The sequence below is a fragment of the Puma concolor genome, chromosome A1, assembly GCF_028749965.1.
Source record: "Puma concolor isolate L17-30 chromosome A1, mPumCon1.1.hap2, whole genome shotgun sequence".
NCBI classification, from domain to species: domain Eukaryota; kingdom Metazoa; phylum Chordata; class Mammalia; order Carnivora; family Felidae; genus Puma; species Puma concolor.
This window is the reverse complement of record NC_141667.1, coordinates 42667879-42686636: the sequence shown is the minus strand read 5'-3', so window position 1 is coordinate 42686636 and position 18758 is coordinate 42667879. Positions and strand designations below refer to the sequence as shown.

The 18758-nt window shown below is 52.5% G+C and overlaps 1 protein-coding gene across 4 annotated transcripts in view; it reads right to left on the bottom strand.

Moving 5' to 3' along the window:
- Window positions 1-18758, bottom strand: part of AFAP1L1 (actin filament associated protein 1 like 1) — a 63222-nt gene that overhangs the window by 30856 nt on the left and 13608 nt on the right. For all 4 annotated transcript variants that reach the window (XM_086679060.1, XM_086679048.1, XM_086679065.1 and 1 more), the window contains exons 2-5: window positions 4758-4886; window positions 3913-3996; window positions 3026-3123; window positions 1276-1384 (exon numbers count right to left, since the gene is read on the bottom strand). In XM_086679060.1, coding sequence (XP_086535186.1) covers window positions 1276-1384; window positions 3026-3123; window positions 3913-3996; window positions 4758-4886 — 420 coding nt within the window. The remainder of the gene's footprint in view (window positions 1-1275; window positions 1385-3025; window positions 3124-3912; window positions 3997-4757; window positions 4887-18758) is intronic.

The following is an 18758-nucleotide window of genomic DNA, read 5'->3' as shown; positions in this document are numbered from 1 at the left end:
CCCCGCGTCAGGCTCTGGGCTGATGACTCAGAGCCTGGAGCCTGCTTCCGATTCTGTGTCTCCCTCTCTCTCTGCCCCTCCCCCATTCATGCTCTGTCTCTCTCTGTCTCAAAAATAAATAAATATTAAAAAAAATTTTTAAATGAATGCAGGGATGTGTGTATCCCATCAAGGAACAAATGGAATCCTATTAAATGCAGTATTCTGCAGCGTTTGAATATTTTTCAGTGGCTGCATCTTGGAATTCATTTCTGATTGGCACAGACAGACCTATTTTATTTATTTTTTGGCGGTTGGAAGATATTCCACTGAGCTACTGAATGACAGGATAGCATCGCATAAACATTATCTCATACAAGTTCAATTACGAATGCTGGGGCACACAAAGACCAGGATAGAGTCTCTTGTGTGTCATGTGAAGTTCCTATATCCAAGCCAGTGACTTCTCTGATCCTCAGAGAAACACCCATTTGTCTCACTGCGGGAGGAAACCCATTAAGAGGTCGGTCAAAAGCAGAGACTCTTTATGGCCGATTTAAGAGATTTTTCAAGTGTAATTTGCACCAGTGCCCTCTAAATTATTTTATCGGGTCCACCTATCAGTAAAAATGTAATCATATAATGTACTTCCATTTATTTATGGGCAAATTATATACATATATGTCTCTCTCTTATATGTATAGACTGTTTACAAGCATTATGCTATTATTAGATTATAAAGACTATAACTCTAAAACATTGACATGGAAAGTTTTTAAAAGAAGTGTTGAGCTAAATATAAGTAAAGCTTCTATAACTTCCTACATCGTTTTGTGAATTCCCTGGGGTGACCACCCTCTACATGGGAGACCTTTTGATTTCAGCCATGTGCTTTTTTATCCTAGGCACTGACTTTGTAACCTCGCCCACCTAGAAGATGCGGTCCTGCTAAGTACGAACCGTCTCACCAGTCCACCAAGGAGGAGCACTTAGGCCAGCAGCAGGTTCAGTGCTAGGACCCAGGATGCAGTGGTCATTTGTGCACCTCCATCCAGGCACATCTATATCCATGGATCCAGTCCCTTTCTTATTTTCAGGGCAGGGAAGGGAGTTGTCCAAGGCCGCACAGAACTGGGACTGGAACCTAAGCCCCTGATCCCTGGGGCCATGCCCACTGACCGCCTTCCCAGGCCACCATTAGAGAGGCCAGGTTCTCAGGACGTAGGCGGGGCTGGACGGTGCTGGCCTTGGAATGCCAGCCCCAGCAGGACAGTCCCGCAGGGGACGAGAACTTACTGTGGGAGCTGATGTACTCAGGGGACTTGCCCGGTCCCAGGGGAAGGGCCTCTTCATAGTAGTCCTCAGGTGGGGGCCTGTTGGGAAGCGGTGGAGGCAGGTCGGCTGCCTGAAGGGGGACAAAGGAGGCGGATGAGACCTAGGCGGCCAGGAGAGCAGAGGGAACAGGCGGAGGGACGGGACGAGGCTGGGGCAGGGGGAGGCCGGAGCCCCTAGGAACCGTTTCTGAACGGAAGCCATAACTTGTGACAGAGTGGCAGAAGGGCAGAGGTGGGAAGCTGTTTGCCGACAGTTTGCTTGGTTCTCTCCTCCTTGCCCAACTTGTTGAAGCATCAGGGCTTCTCTGTAATATCTAAAAGCTGTGTGGGCTGCCACAGAGACGTAGTTAGTGCTTTTGATTAAGCACGTGCAGAATTATCAAAAGCTACAGTGACTTCTGCAATACTCTGGAACCCCATCTCTATTCAGGTGAGGAACAGCAGGACAAGTAAATGGAACGCGTGTGACTTAGCAAGGCAATAATGCCTTAGGCTCTGGGGCCAGGGAACCCCTGCTCTACCGGGATTAGGCTCCATCGCTTACTAGTGGTGGGACACTGACATGTCACTTACTCTAAGCCTCCGTTTCTTTTTTTTAAAATTTTTTTTTCAACGTTTATTTATTTTTGGGACAGAGAGAGACAGAGCATGAACGGGGGAGGGGCAGAGAGAGAGGGAGACACAGAATGGGAAACAGGCTCCAGGCTCTGAGCCATCAGCCCAGAGCCTGACGCGGGGCTCGAACTCACGGACCGCGAGATCGTGACCTGGCTGAAGTCGGACGCTTAACCGACTGCGCCACCCAGGTGCCCCTAAGCCTCCGTTTCTTTACCTGTAAAATGGGGACATTAATGGCGCCAACCTCCATCAGTTGTTGGGAGCGTGTAAAGGACGCCATAAGGGGTCAGCAATTGGTACCACTGGATGGTGATGATGATAGTGAATTAGGTAGTTGACAGATAATGTTTGATGTGATTATGGGCCCCTTCCCTCAATTCCTTGGACAAAGGCTGGGAACCCTAGACATGATCCAAACCTTTATTTTATAGGTGATAGGCTAAGAAAGGAAAGGTGATTTGCCCAAGACCACACAGCCGCAGGGGGGAGGGCGGAGGGCCACCAACTCCTGGTCCAGAGCATTCCCCACACTCCATGTTAATTATCACGGCAGTCAGAAGTTGGGGTGGGGAACATCCCATGTGCTTAAAGGGAAGGGTCAGTTCACTGCATCATCCCTGCTAAGCATGGGCACAGTGAGCACATCATGAGCCAGTGAAATATTGTCACAGCCTGTTTCTCCCTCCCTTCCTCCCTCCCTTCCTTCCTTCCTTCCTTCCTTCCTTCCTTCCTTCCTTCCTTTTCCTTCTTTCCTTTCTTTCTTTTCTTTCTTTCTTTCTTTCTTTCTTTCTTTCTTTCTTTCTTTCTTTCATTATTTATTCATTTGAGAGAGAGCGGGGTGGAGAGAATCCTAAGCAGGCTCCACACCCAGCAAAGAGCCTGACTCAGAGCTTGATCTCACGACCCTGAGATCATGACCTGAGCCAAAATCAAGAGTCAGACGTTTAACCAACTGAGCACCCCCCTCCCGGTTTCTCCCCTCAGAACAGGGTCCTACACAGCCAGGAGGGTCCCAGGCGTTAGGGGGAAAGCTCCCCTCATCACTTCAGAGGGACAGAGGGCTGGAGGATGTGGGAACCCAGGCTGTGACTCACATGTCTCAGAGATGGGCTCTTGGCTGGCTCAGGGCTGGCTCCTTTGCAGGGCTCCCCGTCATCCTCTGGCAAGTCCCGGAGGTCACTCAGGTCACAGTCTACCAAGGGTCAGGCCATTGGGGCAGAGAAAGCCAAGGATGAGCACGGTAAAACGGGAAGAAGGCTGGATTTGGGGTCAGGAGGCCTCCACCCCCTCCTTTGTTAGTGACATTGGTTAAGTGACTTCATCACTCTGAGACCTGTTTGGCCTTCTCACCTGTAAACTGGTCCCAATAATCCCTTGCCTTGTCTGTCTGCCAGGGTTATCAAGAGGGTCCAATAAGACCCTACCTGGTGTGGTGCTTTGGAGGGTTTCAAGAGTTGGGCAGTGAAGGCCAAGTGTCTTCCCTCAGTCTTTCAGTCCCTGAGACTTCCACCTGACCCGCAGCTCTCTCCATGCAGAATAGTGCTGTCCGCCCTCGGGAAGGAGCAGGGGGCCACCACGCCCTGCCCGCTGCCCATCGGGGCTGCTCCCATGCCCACGGTGCCACTCCGCTTTCTGCGGAGGCGCAGGGACCGCCCATCCCCGGGGCCATGCGGCCACTACCGGTGGACGTGAGTGGCAGGGGAGAGAGCACGGGACGCACCACACCTTCTTTGGCCTGCACGTTCATCCCTGCCTCTCCTCCAATCCGGGGGATGATTCCCATGACCGTACAGACTCTGACTAGGCTTTCGGACCTGGCAGGGCCCAGGGAGGCCAAGCGACTTGCCCGAAGTGACTCAGCGTTGCAACGTCAGAGCCGGGCCCCCACCGCGTCCGAGGGCCCTTCCAGAGGCCGGGCAGGGGACTCACACGCGCAGGGGGAGGACGGCTCCCAGTGCAGGGGTGGGAGAGGGCCGCTCACCGAACTCCTCAAAGAGGGACTCCACGAAGCTGGGCCCGGAGTGGAGGTCCGCTGTGTTCACATACAGGCAGGAGACTTCTTTGGCTGTGAGAAGAGGGGTGAGTACGCCGGCAGTGAGGAGGGAGGGGGACCTGTCGTCTCTGAGGAGGGCCCGGTCTCCCCCTCCTGCTACTGGGACTCGAACCCACCGGGACGCGGCACCACGGACCGCGTATGCGCGCACCCTGCGTGAGTTCCCGGGTTCTCAAACTTTGTTCTTGTTTTTATTGTACCTGAGCATCTCCTTCTGCAAGTGAAACGGGGCCCAGGGCCCGGCACTGGGGCTGCTCTGGGGACTGCCAGGGGACAAACAGGGCCGAACACAGTGGGCCAGCCACGGCCCCTCCCACAGTGCTGTGAGGGCTGCTGATGACATCGGCCTGTTCTGTCACCGGAAGTGAGGCTCCGAGAGTCACCCAGTGGTGACACCCCCCTCCCCCCTCCCCCCCCCCCCACCCCGCCGGTCACTCAGACCCCTCCAACACTGCGGGACACGGCACAGCTCGTCGGAGCTGACTCAGCTCTGGACTTCGCAGTGATCACCTGGCGGGGTGGACGAGGACGCCTGCCGCTGAGCACACGGCGTGCGATGTGCGTGCTGCGTGGTGTGTGTGGAGCGTGGGTTGCATACGTGAGTTTCAGTGGCTCGAGGGCGGAGGCGTACGAAGAACACGCCCAGGGTAGAGAAGGAACAGAGTGGATGAGGACGTGGGCCACGCGGCGAGCCCTAGGCTTCCTCGTGCCGCAGGCCCTGGGGAGTTACTGAAGGTTCTTGAGGAGCTGGGGGCAGAGTGCCAAAGGCTGACCTGGGAGGGGCTGCAGGCTCTGCAGGATGGAGGCAACAGCCATCTTCTTCTCCAGGGCAGTGTCGCTCAGGTCCTCGTGGTCCAGGAGGCTGAGCAGTCCCGTGAGCTCGGGGAGCAGCTGCTCCAGCGCTGGGGAGGGAGCACAGCCAGGGCTCCGGGTCAGGATCCGGGCCCCGCCTCCGTCCACTAGAGGCCGGGGAAGCAGGGGCCGGAGAGCAGGGCGGGCGCCACAGGGAGACCTCAGAAGCCCTCCCACCGCTGTCCCAGCCGCTGGCCAGTTGCCTCCCGAGGGAGAGTCCTCAGTGAACCCTGATGCTCCTCTGGGCGCCCCCACTCTGCCTCAGACCCCATATGGCCTTGGCTTGAGGACTGACCCTCCCGAGGCCAGCCTGGCAACGCTGAGCCCTGAGCAGAGGCTCTCGGGCCTGTCTTTGCCCCAGCACGAGGGGCCTTCCTCACTGCAGCTCGAGGCTCAGTGCGGGTGCCAGGCCGGAGCTCCCGGCCATCCAGCACACAGGCAGGAAGGGAGCCTTCCTGTCTCATCAGTTCATACACTTCAATCTCTGGAACCTTCTGTTTCCGGTGCCTTGGTGGGAGCCAAACTAAACATTAACCCTTCCCACCCCAGGCCCTAAACTGTTATCACCAGTCCTTCTGTGTTCACCAGCGGTTTTCAAACTTGAGTGTATCTAGGAATGACCCGGGATCTCGTCAAAACGCGGAGGCTGGCTCAGGTCTGGGGCAGGGCCTGAGACCCTGCATGTCCAGGGAGCTCCCAGCTGCTGCTGACGCTGCTTCTTGAGAGCACACAGAGCTGTGACATTCGACAGCACACAGTCCTTTAAAGACCGGAGCATGCCACAGCCATGAGGTCATGATGTCTCCCTGTCCCAAACGGTAGCTTGGGACTTGGTGCGCCTGAGACCAAAGACCAGTCTCGTTACAGTAGTAGAAACACTAAGAGCTAACCGTGCTGAGAGGCCTGGGTGCCTCAGCCGGTTAAGCATCTGACTCTTAATTTCGGCTCGGGTCGTGATCTTTCAGTTCGTGGGGTCGAGCCCCGAATCAGGCTCTGCGTGGACAGCCGGAGCCCGCTTAGGCTTTTCTCTCTCTCTCTCCCTCTCTCGATCTCTCCTTGCCCCTCCCCCGCTCACTCTCTCAAACTAAATAAATAAACATTAAAAAAATAAATAAAAATAAAAGCTAACCACATTGAGCAGTTATCGTGAGCTGTGCTACGCCTGTCATACGTATAGTCTCATTTGACTCCACTATCAAGCATTTTATGGCTCAGAGTGGTTAAATAACTCCTCCAGGGTCACACAGCCGGTGGAGCCTCAACTGGACCTGGTTTCCTTACTCACTTTCAACCATGGCACTATACTGCCTTACAGTATTTTATACATGCCTGCCAACAAGTTTTGGGATAGGTCCCATGATCACACATGCTTTTTAGAGGAAGCAACCAAGGCTCAGAGAAGAGAAGTGACATGCTTGCAAATACACAGACGCCTCAGGAGAGCCAGGCCTTCGGCTACCACCTCTGGACTCCCAGCCCCCCGTGTTTCTCTCCACTCTGGGCCCCCTAAGGAAACAACCAGACTCTGGCTTGCAGTTACAGGGGCTGGGTGTGTCAGAGGGGCTGTAGCATTGTGCACAAGAGAACCGGCCCTGGGACCAGACTCCCGGGTTCAAGTTCAGGCTCCATCATTCCTTCATCGTGGGACCTTTGCAGATTACTTAGCCTGTGACTCAGTTTCCTCCTCTGTACACGGGGGTAAGAACAGCACCTGCCTTAAATGGCTGCTGTGACGATTAATCATGTCCTGCGTGAAAAGTGCTTTGCCCCATGCAGAGTAAATGCTCACCCCAAGTCAGCTGTGACTGCTGTCATTATAGTATTTATTTACCATGCTGGTCTGTGCTGGGAGCGTCCGCTCCCTCAGTAGGCCGTGAGGCTCTAGACGGTGTAGACTGTGCTAGGAATCTCAGCTTCCTTAGCATCTAGTCTGGGGCCTGCTCAGTGCCCAGGCTCCACGCACAGATGACCACATCAGGACCTTTTTTGTAAAAATAGAAATCTTACATACAGATAGCGGCAGTCGTTGGAAAAACGTGGCGTGGCCGTGGCAGTCTCTCTGTGGCATTCCCTCGTCACCTCAGATTTGTTGTAAATGAGCCGAAGGCGATCCTGTCACCTACACTGAGCTCCCTCCGCCGCGGGGCGCTGAGGCAGGGGCTTTGTGAGCACGGCACAGCTCATCTGCGAGCAGGTCACGCTGGGATGCCCTCGAACTGAGGCCGAGGAAGGCTGTGGGATGGCTGCACGGCTTGAAAGAGGTGAAGCCAGGCTGATTCTACGTTTGTGTGATTCCTGGAGCTGTTGAGTCGCACGACGGCAGGGGGCGCCGCTCGCCTCCACAGCCCAAGTGCTAGGGACCTGGAGGCCCTGCTTCCTCCAGGGCCCGAGCCCCTGCACTGCCGCCTGAGCGAGGCTTCTAGGTGGGTGGGTTTCCCTCCTGGAAGCAGGAAACCACTTAAAATCATAACATCATTTTAGGTAAATTTTAGGTGTTGCAAAGGAAATCTTTACAAATGGAGTCACAGACCTGTCTGGCACCTTCATCAGATATATTGAAAGTTAACTCGGTTCTAAAATATTTACTGAGCCTGATTACACGCCACTCGGGGGATTCGAAAATGAATAAGACGTTGTTCCAGTGGGTATGCTCCCTCTCCGTCTCTCTCTGTCTCTGTCTCTCTCTCTCTGTCTCTCTCTCTCTCACACACGCACCTTATCGTATACCCACGTCATTACACACAAGGGAGGCCATGCTAAATGTTACCAGGAAGGCACCGCAGGGGACCATGGCAGCTTTCTTGTGGCTCGCAGCCATGGTTCGTATTCGAAAATTCCCGACACGGCTCTGCTATCATGTGGGAATGTCAAGGCCATGGGGCACAGTGACTGTTTAGCCCTCTACCAGTGGCTCTGCAACTTTCTGGCCTGGGGACTCCTTTGCACAATCGAAAAGATTATCAAGGACTCCAAAGAACTTTGGTTCTATGTGGGTTATATCTGTCGATCTTGACTGTATTACAAATTAAGGCTGAGAACGTTTTAAACCAGGAGAATACACAGGCACACATCCCGTTAGCTTTCAGAGCTGTCGCGTCATCACATTCGACACAACCTCTGGAAAACTCCACTGCAAACATGAAAGAATGGGAGTGAAAAAACACATACGGGGGGGCGGGGGGCGCCTGGGTGGTTCAGTCAGTTGAGCGTCCAACTCTTGATTTCACCTCGGCTCATGATCTCACAGTCGTGAGATCAAGCCCCGCCCACACCCAGCTCTGTGCTAGGTGTGGAGCCTTCTCGAGACGCTCGCTCTCCTCCTTCTGGCCCTCCCCTGAGCACACGCACTCTCTCTCTCTAAAATAATAATAATAGTGGGGCACCTGGGTGGCTCAGTTTGTTAAATGTCTGATTTCGGCTCAGGTCATGAGCTCACGGTTCATGAGTTCAAGCCCCGCGTTGGGCTCTGTGCTGACAGCTCAGAGCCTTAGAGACTGCTTTGGATTCTGTGTCTCCCTCTCTCTCTATCTGCCCCTCCCCTGCTAGCCCTCTGTCTCTCTCTGTCTCTCTCAAAAATAAACATATAAATAAATAAATAAATAAATAAATAAATAAAGACATATGGGGTCTGAGTACTATATAAAAGTAGTTTTGACTGCGTGGACTCCCAGAAAGCATCTTGGGGCATTGCCCCCCCCCCCAACCACACCTTTCTGAGAATTGCCAGCCTTCAATGAATGACCTCGGATTTGCTAAGTCTGCCCCTCTTGTCCATTCCTCCCTCCCGTCCTTTGGGTCTGTCATTTTGTGCTGAGGTCCCAGAGATTCCTTCTCGCTGCTATCAGCCAGCGTCTGTTTGTGGCAGCATTCCTGCTTCGAAAGCCTCTTCGGCTTCCAATTTGAGGTTTGTTGCAGTTGTTTCTAAAGCGAGCACAATCAGGTTGTGAGTGAGTTCTCGGCATTGAAATGCGGGAGTTGCAGGACCCAAGCTTTGTTAACAACTTTTTGAATGTTTTTCCCTGCTTGTTAATGGGATTCCTAACATGGGACCCTGACTTCTAAAAATGTTCTTGTGTAATGGAGGCATGGTCACAAAAGTCCAGGCAGAGCAAAGGAGAAGGCGGGAACCAAGCAACGCTGGGAGAAGCAGATGGGTAGCAAGGAGACACCTCATGCCCGTAATGGCTTCTGCAGCCAGGAAGGGCCCGGCAGGCAGCAGGTGGTGGGTGGTCCAGGGAGAGTCACACAGCATTTCTCAAGTGCGGCTGGCTGGCGGAGGGAGCATGAGCCAGTGGGGAAAAGCTCAGCCTCCAGGCAGTGAACCTGCGAGAAGCCTCCCGAGGGCCCAGCAGTTACTGTGTGCAGGGCAGTTAGGGCGCACCCTCCCGTTTAATCCTCAGAAACTGCACCGGAGGGACATAGCGTTGCTAACTGCGCCCCACGGAGGGAGGGAGCGGAGGCTCAGAGAAGTGAGGCTGCCCAACCAGTAAGTGGTAAGGCCGGGCCTGGAGCCCAGGTCTGTCTGACTTCAAAGTGTGCACCTGTGCCTGAATCCTCCACCAGAAAACATGGGCTCAGGGCAGCGGAGGCTGGGCCTGGGGAAGGAAGGAGGCAAGTGGCCCCTCAGAGCCCTCCTGCCAAAGGGCTCTGGGCCAGGACGTCATCAGGCCTCCTGACCAGGGCTCCCCACACTGGCTGGGTGGAGACCCTTACTGTGGGGCTGAAATTCTTGCTCAGTGAGTCTCTCCACTGGGCCTGCAGGTGAATTTCAGAGCCCTCACCGTGAAGATCTCCAGGAAGAAAAACAAGCTCCTCAAAGCATATACCTGACTCAACCCCAGGATCTCAGCCCAGAGACACCTTTACACCCTCCTGGATACTGGGGAGCTTTCAGCCAGTGTTTGGCTCTGCGAAGACAGTACAGAACCGCCGAGAGAAGGTGTGTGCAAAGTGCCGAGAGCAGAGACGCGTCGATAGCCTGTATCCGAGAAGGTTCATCTCTCTCCTTATCTCGTCTTAGCACAGAACTTCCCCCCTCCTCCTCCGTCCCTCTCATGCTGTGGCCCTACCTGACTTCCCAGCCTGTCCCTTCCGGGGTCCCCACGTCCCCTACACTCACATCCAGACTGCTCACACTCCCTTACACGCCCTTCGTGGACAGAGCTCTGGAATTACACGGGACATGACTATTCTTTCGCCACATTTTGGCGCAAGCTAAATGCCGTAACCCACGTAAAACAGCCCTTGTGAGCCCTCGTAAAACAGCTGGCTTTCAGGTGCAGTGAACTCGGATGTGCCTTCTGTCACAGCTTCGTCTTTAATGCCAGAAAACCGAAACCACAGGGATTGGAACCATCATGGAATTTAATTTGGAGAGAAAGCATACGGCCAGTGGTTCTGCTAGGCCTCAAACAGACCGCCAGGACAGCAGCCTCACATTTTAGCAACAATAAGACTCCCAAGGGGGTTGTTGGAAAGGCAGATTCCCAGCCCGGCCCTCCTGATCTGGCGTGGCTCTTTCAGTAGGCCCTCTACTGGGACCCAGCAAGCTGCATTTTTTTTTTTTTTTTTTTTTTTTTTTTAGTGTTTATTTATTTTTGAGAGAGAGTGAGAGAGTATGAGTGGGAGAGGAGCAGAGAGAGACACACACACACACAGAATCAGGTTCCAGGCTCTGAGCTGTCAGCACAGAGCCCGACGTGGGGGCTCGAACCCACAGACCGTGAGATCATGACCTGAGCTGAAGTCGGACGCTTATCCAACTGAGCCACCCAGGCGCCCCGGCAGCAAGTTGCATTTTAACAAGTACTCCAGGTGATCCCAAGATGCAGCCTTTGAAAGAGGCTCGGCCGGAAAACGCATAACTACAAGGCACGTCTGTGAACATGGGGAACGTGGGAAGACCTTCCTCATTTCCTAAAACGTTCTCGTTAGACACCACTTTTGAAATAACTGAGTGTCCAGCTGGGAATAAGGGTTCCTACGGAATATAAAGAGCCGGATCCAGGAAGCCTGCTTAGAGGAGCACAGCGATTAGGGCCTCGGGGTCACATGTGCTCCACTGCGATTCCTGAGATTCCTGAGCCACCACTTCCCAGCTGTACAGGGGTGGCACTCGAGGGAGCTCTGAGCCCTGGCCTTCTCATCTGGGTCGTGACAATGGTAGGATGGCCACCGCCTATGCTGGCCGAACTCGGTAGTCATGCTCATGGGGCACTCTGTCTGCGGTGCTGTGCCTGGAGCCAGCGGTCACTCGATCACAGCCATACCATTGTCATGGTTGCCGTTTCCTGGTACTCCCCAGGGCCGCGCAGATTCCAGAGCACCGGTCAGAGAGGATTTGGCGACAGGTCTGCCGTAGTTGTGTAACGAGAGCTCCGTGAGGACAGGAGCTGTGTCTCAATCATACTGGCTGCCCGCTAAGCATTTGCTGAACTTTTTGATGGGCTAGGGCAGTCTTCTCATTTTAAAGATTTAAAGAGAAGTGAGCGTCCAAGAGGTTGTTTGACTTAACCGTGGTCACACAACCAATGGAAGATAAAAGTCCCTAGCGTTAGACTCACACGAAGCTTGCTGCTACTTGGCTGAGTCATCAAAGAGTGGCGAGGAACACAGGCTGTGCCCAGTCTGGTCCCTCCCAGCTTGGCCATTTTCCAGCTGTGGCTCTGGGGAGATTTCTTAACCCGTCTAAGCTTCCAGTTCTTTATCTGCAGACCGTGGAGATAATCACGGTAGCTGCTTCACACGGTCATTGTAAAGATGAAATGAAGCCATGCGTATGGGGCTCAGTGCACTGGACAGGTGCCTCACCATTCGTGTGTGACCTCCAGGGGGTTTCAGGTGTGGGGGACAAGGGAGGGGGTATCGGGGGACAGGAGGACACCGGGGGGGACCCTGCGAGCCTCATCACGTTGACCATTGATGGCGCTGGACTTGACACTGAGCTTAGGGTGGCTATGGCAGTAGCGGTAGGGGGGTAGGGGCAGTAGGCAGCCCCTTTACTCAGAGAGCTCACACCCCCCAGGACAACCCCCCTCCCTTACCAGGTGGGGGGACATCTTCCAGCTGCAGGGGAATCCTATCCCTGCTGTCTCCAGTCAGGAAGGCTCTCGTTCACCAATTCCTAACCCGCCCCTCCCTTCTATGTTCCCTCCTGGACCAGGTCCTGTCTGCTTTCTGAGGACAGACTGGGACACTGGGACAGCATTATCTCTTATGTCTAAAGTTTATTTAGAACCACGAATACATTTCATTGATCTTGTTTGGCTTAGCGGAGCCTTAGGGAGGTACAGTGAATTCCAGTGAGGAAAAGAACACAGGAAGAAATGGTTTAATCATTGTTTATAAAACTTCAATCTTTCACTAAGTGGGACAGACAGGCTCAGAAACCCAAGATGGGTGATAATTGTTCTCTGGGATGCAAAATAGTTTGCCAAATAAAATTAGGAATCTATTTTAAAATGTATTTAAGATCAGACCACTAAGTATTTATTGTTACTGGTGAATACCCAACTAAGATCAATTTTCTCTCTGCTCCCCCACCCTCCCCATTTAAATCAAAATGAGATGGCACAGAGCAGAAAATAAGCCAGCAGGCAAAAAAGCACTGTTACTTGCTCCCAGGACTGCCTCCTTTCTGCACACCAGATGCAGCATGAATGACGCCTTCAAGCAAAAGTTCTTTACCACAGGGGCGCCTGGGTGGCGCAGTCGGTTAAGCGTCCGACTTCAGCCAGGTCACGATCTTGCGGTCCGCGAGTTCGAGCCCCGCGTCGGGCTCTGGGCTGATGGCTCAGAGCCTGGAGCCTGTTTCCGATTCTGTGTCTCCCTCTCTCTCTGCCCCTCCCCCGTTCATGCTCTGTCTCTCTCTGTCCCAAAAATAAATAAACGTTGAAAAAAAAAAATTAAAAAAAAAAAAAGTTCTTTACCACAGCCAGTATGGGTTCTAACGCAGGGAAGGTTGGATTTATTTAGAGATCTCAAAGGTAGAGTCTAATTTCCATAACAAGACACAAGTGAATAATTAACCTTCTGCAAACCACAGGTTTAATAACCCCTGTTTCAGCACCTACATGGTCAGCCCAGTGGGCGCTCTGACTTGTGAGATCTCATTCCTGGGGACCTTTTAGACTCTGGAATTTGTAAAAATGCTTGGAAACAGCTTGCAAGTTACCGTTTCAGTAAATGAAAAGCAGTGGGAGGAAATACAATTTCTCTTCCCCCCCCCCTCCTTATGTGACAAGCCTCTTTACGATAAAGATAACTCCTCCTTCTTTGTTTTCAAAGTCAAGAGAACATACAGCAAACATGATTTAAAAATGAAAAAACAGGAAAGTTGTCAGTACGGGGGTTTTTACAAAGGGCTCACACGCTCCGTTTGTTTCAAGTTTTCTTTCTTATTTTCTAAACGGCAACATAACCCAATTTCCATCTCATAAAGGCTCCTGAGCTGGAGAAAGAACCAGGGTGCTACGTTCACAGTTTTTGATCGTGTTTTGAGATGACTTTCTATATGCCATGCTTTAGCAAGCTAACGCGTTCATGAGGTATGACGACCCATTGTAGGGACGGAAAGGCAGATCATCCTGGAAAGGAAAGCAGTCCACTTAGCAGGTGTGACCTCAGCGTTCGGGTTGGGGGGGAAGGAACAGAGAGGAACCTTTCTGGTGGCCTTCCAACTCTGTGAGCCCTTCCAGACAGACCTCCCTCCAGGCTGCCTTCCTGCTCCTTTCCTCACCCTCTTAACCCAGGGCCTCTGCATATGCTGTTCCCTCTGCTTGTCAGAACTCCCTTCTCCTGCCAACCAGTAATGCCCTCTTCAGCTCTCAGCTCCCTCATGACTGCCTCAGGGAAGTTTCCCATTCTCCACTACCTCTGTCCCCCTACTTTACATGAGGATAGCATCACTCTCCCTGTGGTGTGGACCATAGTGAAATGTTCATTTAAAAAATTTTTTTTCAACGTTTATTTATTTTGGGGACAGAGAGAGACAGAGCATGAACGGGGAAGGGGCAGAGAGAGAGGGAGACACAGAATCGGAAACAGGCTCCAGGCTCTGAGCCATCAGCCCAGAGCCCGACGCAGGGCTCGAACTCACGGACCGCGAGATCGTGACCTGGCTGAAGTCGGACGCTTAACCGACTGCGCCACCCAGGCGCCCCTGAAATGTTCATTTAACTGCGCATTTCTTCAATTAACATCAGCGACCCCCACTTGAGCCTGAACTCTACGAGGGCAGGAACAGCCCCAGCTTCTGCAGGTGCCTGACACAGCGCATGCTTAAGGTACTTGAGTGATGAATGAAATCTCACAAACAAGAGTTGGTAGTCAAGCAGCTAGTTAACACGATTTAAAAACCATGTCTATCATGGCGGATCAGCACCGTAAAAAGATGCCTAAAAGAAGAAAAAACTAGGTAACAATAGTCCCCGGGGAATAAAAGGAAACAGAAGTCCAGTTTCTTACTTGGCTAAGCTCTCCAAACCCTCTTTGGCTGAGCTTGTAACCCTCGCCTGAGCATGGCTGCCAACAGATTTAGTGACGCCCGTTTCGTAGTTGGGGGATTTTAACCCCCAACATATAAATTAGGAAATAATAACGACTAACACGTATTAAGGAACCCAAACTAACTACTTGAGTTCAAGTCCCGTCCCCCGCGATGCCTAGCTGTGCACCTCTGGGACACGTGCGCAACGGCCCCGTGCCTCGCGTTCATCACCAGTGACCTATGAGCCCACGTACTTCATCAGTGGGAACGGCGAGAACGCATCTAGTCCAGTGTCTGGCACGTAGTAAGTTCTCAGTAAACAGTAGCAATTTACATCACTCTTCCATGCACCCCTCTGCTTTAAGAGACTTCTGTGTATTATTTACACACTTTAATTCTTATGACAAGGTGGGCTAGGCCCGTCGGGCAGGTGGCACGTTGCAGGACGGGAAGAGCAGCGAGGGGCTCTTCAGGGGTGCCCGCCCCAGGGCTCCTTCGCGGCAGCTCCGGGGCAGCTCCGCAGAGGAGCCCCCACCTGCAGGCGAGGCCTGCAGCCCTGCGGCTTCTCTTCCGAGCTGCTGCTGCTGCAGATCTCCCCATCGGGGGCCACGGGGCCGTCTCGCTTCCTTCCTCTGAATTCACAAGCGCTTCTCTCGGAGCCCAAGTGAAGGCCAAACAGTGGGCACGATGGTCCGCGCGGGTCGGACCAGCATTGTTGGTCACTAAAACAAACACTTCCTGTTGTCCCCGGGGGTTCGGGGAAGACCGCGGTTCACGGGGGCTGGAAAAGAAGGAAAAGGGAGCAGCGGAGAAAGCCAGCTGCAGAGCCAATGCCTCGGTGCTGACCGCTTGCCAGGAGTTAAATATAGCCCCTGTGCGAGGCAGGGCAGAGGGAGGTCACCTTGGAAGGCTTTTGTGTGTGTTCATTACCGCTGGCGCAGGAAACCCAATATCCTTCATGCCGAAGAGAAGGGTGCAGGTTTGACTCCAGAGGCCAGAAATACAGAATCCTAAGGGAGGGAGGTGGGGAAGAGGGAGGGGAGGATTTGGGGGGTTTGGTCTGAGAGGACTGGTTTGGGGCTATGCCTCCCGCCTACCAGTGTGGAATTTGCGGTGAGGCATTTAGCCCCTCTCAGTGTCCCCTTCCTCTCCAGTGAGGAGGGCTTCAGGATTGCCCATGTGTTGGTAGCGGGGAGAGGGTTTGTAAATCGTGGGGATTATTATTAGGGATCGTTGGGGAGCACACTTCTCTGATCAACTGTTATTTCAGGAAGATAGGGAGGCCAGAGGCCAGGGAGATAGCAGGTCAGTGGGGAAGCGGGTCATGGGAGCCTTTGTGGGGACTCTCTTCCCAAGAGTCAGTCAGGCCTGGGTGACAGGCTCGGGGAAGCCCTGCATCTTAAATGGCCTTTCCAGCAGCAGCTCTGCTCAGGTCTCGTCATCTACCAGCAGAGCCCTTGCTCTGGGCACCTGGTTTCTCAGCCCTGGGCCACCAGGGAAGCCGTTTCCAGACAGGAGGGGGCGGGCCAAGCCACTGACTTCCGAGGATATAGCTCTTGGCTGTGGGACTGGGCTCTCCCAGAATTGTTCCTTTGTCTGCAGATTCCTCCCTATTTAGCTCACAAAGGAAATGGTTCCAGGAGGAAGTGGAAAACTGTGACACACACATGCTCGCCCCCCACACAAGATGGCAGCTGTTTCCCCCTACGGCAATCTGCCCCACCGCCTTCACCAGACGCTTGGGGGGGACAGACACAGTCCCGGGAGTGGCCTGGGAGTGGCCTGGGATACCCGAAGATAAAAGCAGGTAGTATTGTTAAGCTCTTAACTGATATTCCAGATGTTGTGCTAAGCATTTTGCATAGATCACCTCACTTAATTCTCATGCGACTCTGTGAGGTAGGTACGTTTTTTACCCTCTGTTTTACCTGCGAGCCAAGTGAGGCTCAGAGAAGCCCGGTCATTTGCCTAAAGGCACACAGCGAGCAGAACCAGGATTCAAACCTAGACCTAACTCTAGGACCTAAGCTTCCAATTGCTGCATTGTAATACGTTCTGGCCTTCTAACAGGGGTGCTCTACTGTTGCTGGAACCTGCAGTGAGCACCTCATGACCTTTCCCTACTGGTGTCCATTCACAGGACGGGTGCCAAGCCTGAGGCCTTGCATCGGGCAGGGCTTTCTGTTTCGGAGAAGTTTGAGTTTGAGCACCCGTCTCACCAATAGCCCGCGGCGGACACTGAGGACCCCAGGGTCGGGGTATGCAGATAAGACAGATAATAATAGGGATATCCAAGAATGACCATGAGCATTTATTGAGATACATCCCATGAGCTAACACTGCTACTTCTTTTTTATAAATAGAACTTCAGGTGGATAAAAATGGAGTTAGTCCTAATCCTTGCTTCAGGAGACACTGTCGTCATTGGTTCACACGTGCCGCACTTTTGTTTGGTTATTGACTTATGTCATCGGTTACTTTCGCTCATGTAGGAAACACCCACAAATCTACCACTCAGGGCAAACGCCGGGGTCCCGACTGTATCTTTATATCTAACTACCGTCTCCTGCTTCTGCCTCCCTTACCCAGGCTGACTGCCATCCTGAATGCTGTAATTGTCACATTCTCGCTTTCCCTTCTGTATAGTGCTATTGCAACCAGGTATATCCACACATTAAAAAAAAAAAAAAAATCTGTGGTTGTTTTTAACCTCATTAAAAGGGTATAACATTTGGGGCACCTGGGTGGCTCAGTCGGTGGAGCGTCCGACTTTGGCTCAGGTCATGGTCTTGCGGTTCGTGAGTTCGGGCCCCGCTTCGGGCTCTAGGCTAACAAACAGCTCAGAGCCTGGAGCCTCCTTCGGATTCTGTGTGTGTGTCTCTCTCTCCCCCTCCCCTGCTCATGCTCTGCCTCTCTCTGTCTCTCAAAAATGGATAAATGTTAAAAAAAATTTTTTTTTAAAAAGGGTATAAATAACATTATAGGGAATCCTTTGTGACTTTTTCTTTACTATCATACTGCCGAGATTGACCCGTATTGTTGTCTGTCGTTGCGTTCATTCATTGTGTTGTGTGATACTCGGTTATGGGAATGTTCTCTATGGCCACCACTCTGTGCCTATTATCTCATCTAATCTTTGCCTCAGCCCTATATGGTAGGATGGTAGGAGCTCTTCTTATCCCCGTTTTACCGAGAAGAAACTGAGGCCCAGAGAGGCTAATGAACTTTCTGGAGGTCACAAGGGCCAGGTAGAATTCTCACTGTCCACCGTGTTTTGGTATAGAGGAGAAAACTCAGGATGTAGAGCCGAAAGCCCAGGGCTCAAGCCCCAGCTCCACACTTCCCGGCTGTGTGACCTTGGACAACTGGCTTCATGTCTCTGAACCTCAGTTTCCTTAGCATTAAACTCAAGTGATGACAACTGCCCTTCCCTACCTCTCAGGCCTGTTGTGAGACTCAAGTCTGACAGTGTCTTTGAAAAGTGAGAGCCCTGAAGTTTTGTCAATCAGCAGACTGTGATCAATCGCATCTATGCCATTTGTTTCCCCTCTTTCCAAACAACAGAGAACCTGCAGGATTCAAGAGATGTGACTGAACAGCATTCCCACTCAGAAGGCCAAGGATGAGGCTGACATGACAGCCCATAGAAACCTCCGCCTATGAAAGAACCAGAAAATCACCAGGAGCTGCCTCAGGCTGCACTATTTGGAACGCAATACGTATTTACCTTTGTTCTGTTCAATGGTTTTTTTTTTTTTTTAAGTTCTTTTTTTACTATTTCTTACCTATTTTCAATATCTGAGGCCCCACCCCAGTGCTCTTTGCTCACGACAGTTCTTCTGCCTGGCTTGTTCTCCTCCAAGTGCTACCAAAGACTAACTGTGTGACCTTGGGCAAGTTACTTAACTTCTCTGTGCGTCCTCATCTGCAAAATGGCGATCGTGATAATACCCACCCCTTACAGGGTTGCTGTGAGGATCCAGTGAATTGTCATCCAGTGGCTCACAGCCACACCTGCTATATCCCAAGTTGACTTACTGTTTTTTAAAATCTCTCCCACTCTCCAGACGGTGCCCACTCATCTTTTGAGGGTTGGTGCAGCTGCCCCTTCCTCCAAGGGGTCTGTCCTGCTTTCCTGGACAGGTGAGGCCATCCTGTTACACCCTCCAGAGCAGGTGACATGTTCAGGACCCTTCTGCATTAAACTGTGAACCTTGAGGGGAGAGACGGGGTCACTGTTGCCCAGTGCCCAGCACAGCAGCGGGTGCACAGCAGGTGCACTGGGTACACATTAAGTGACAGCCCAGAATTCAGAGAAGGACCAAAGACTAGGGAGAAGGCTTTAAAGCCTGCCTCTGACAACTGTCTCCAAGAGCAGAAGGACTCAAGGGGTGGGGGAGTGGAGCCAACTTGTTCCTTGGGGCACCGGGGGCAC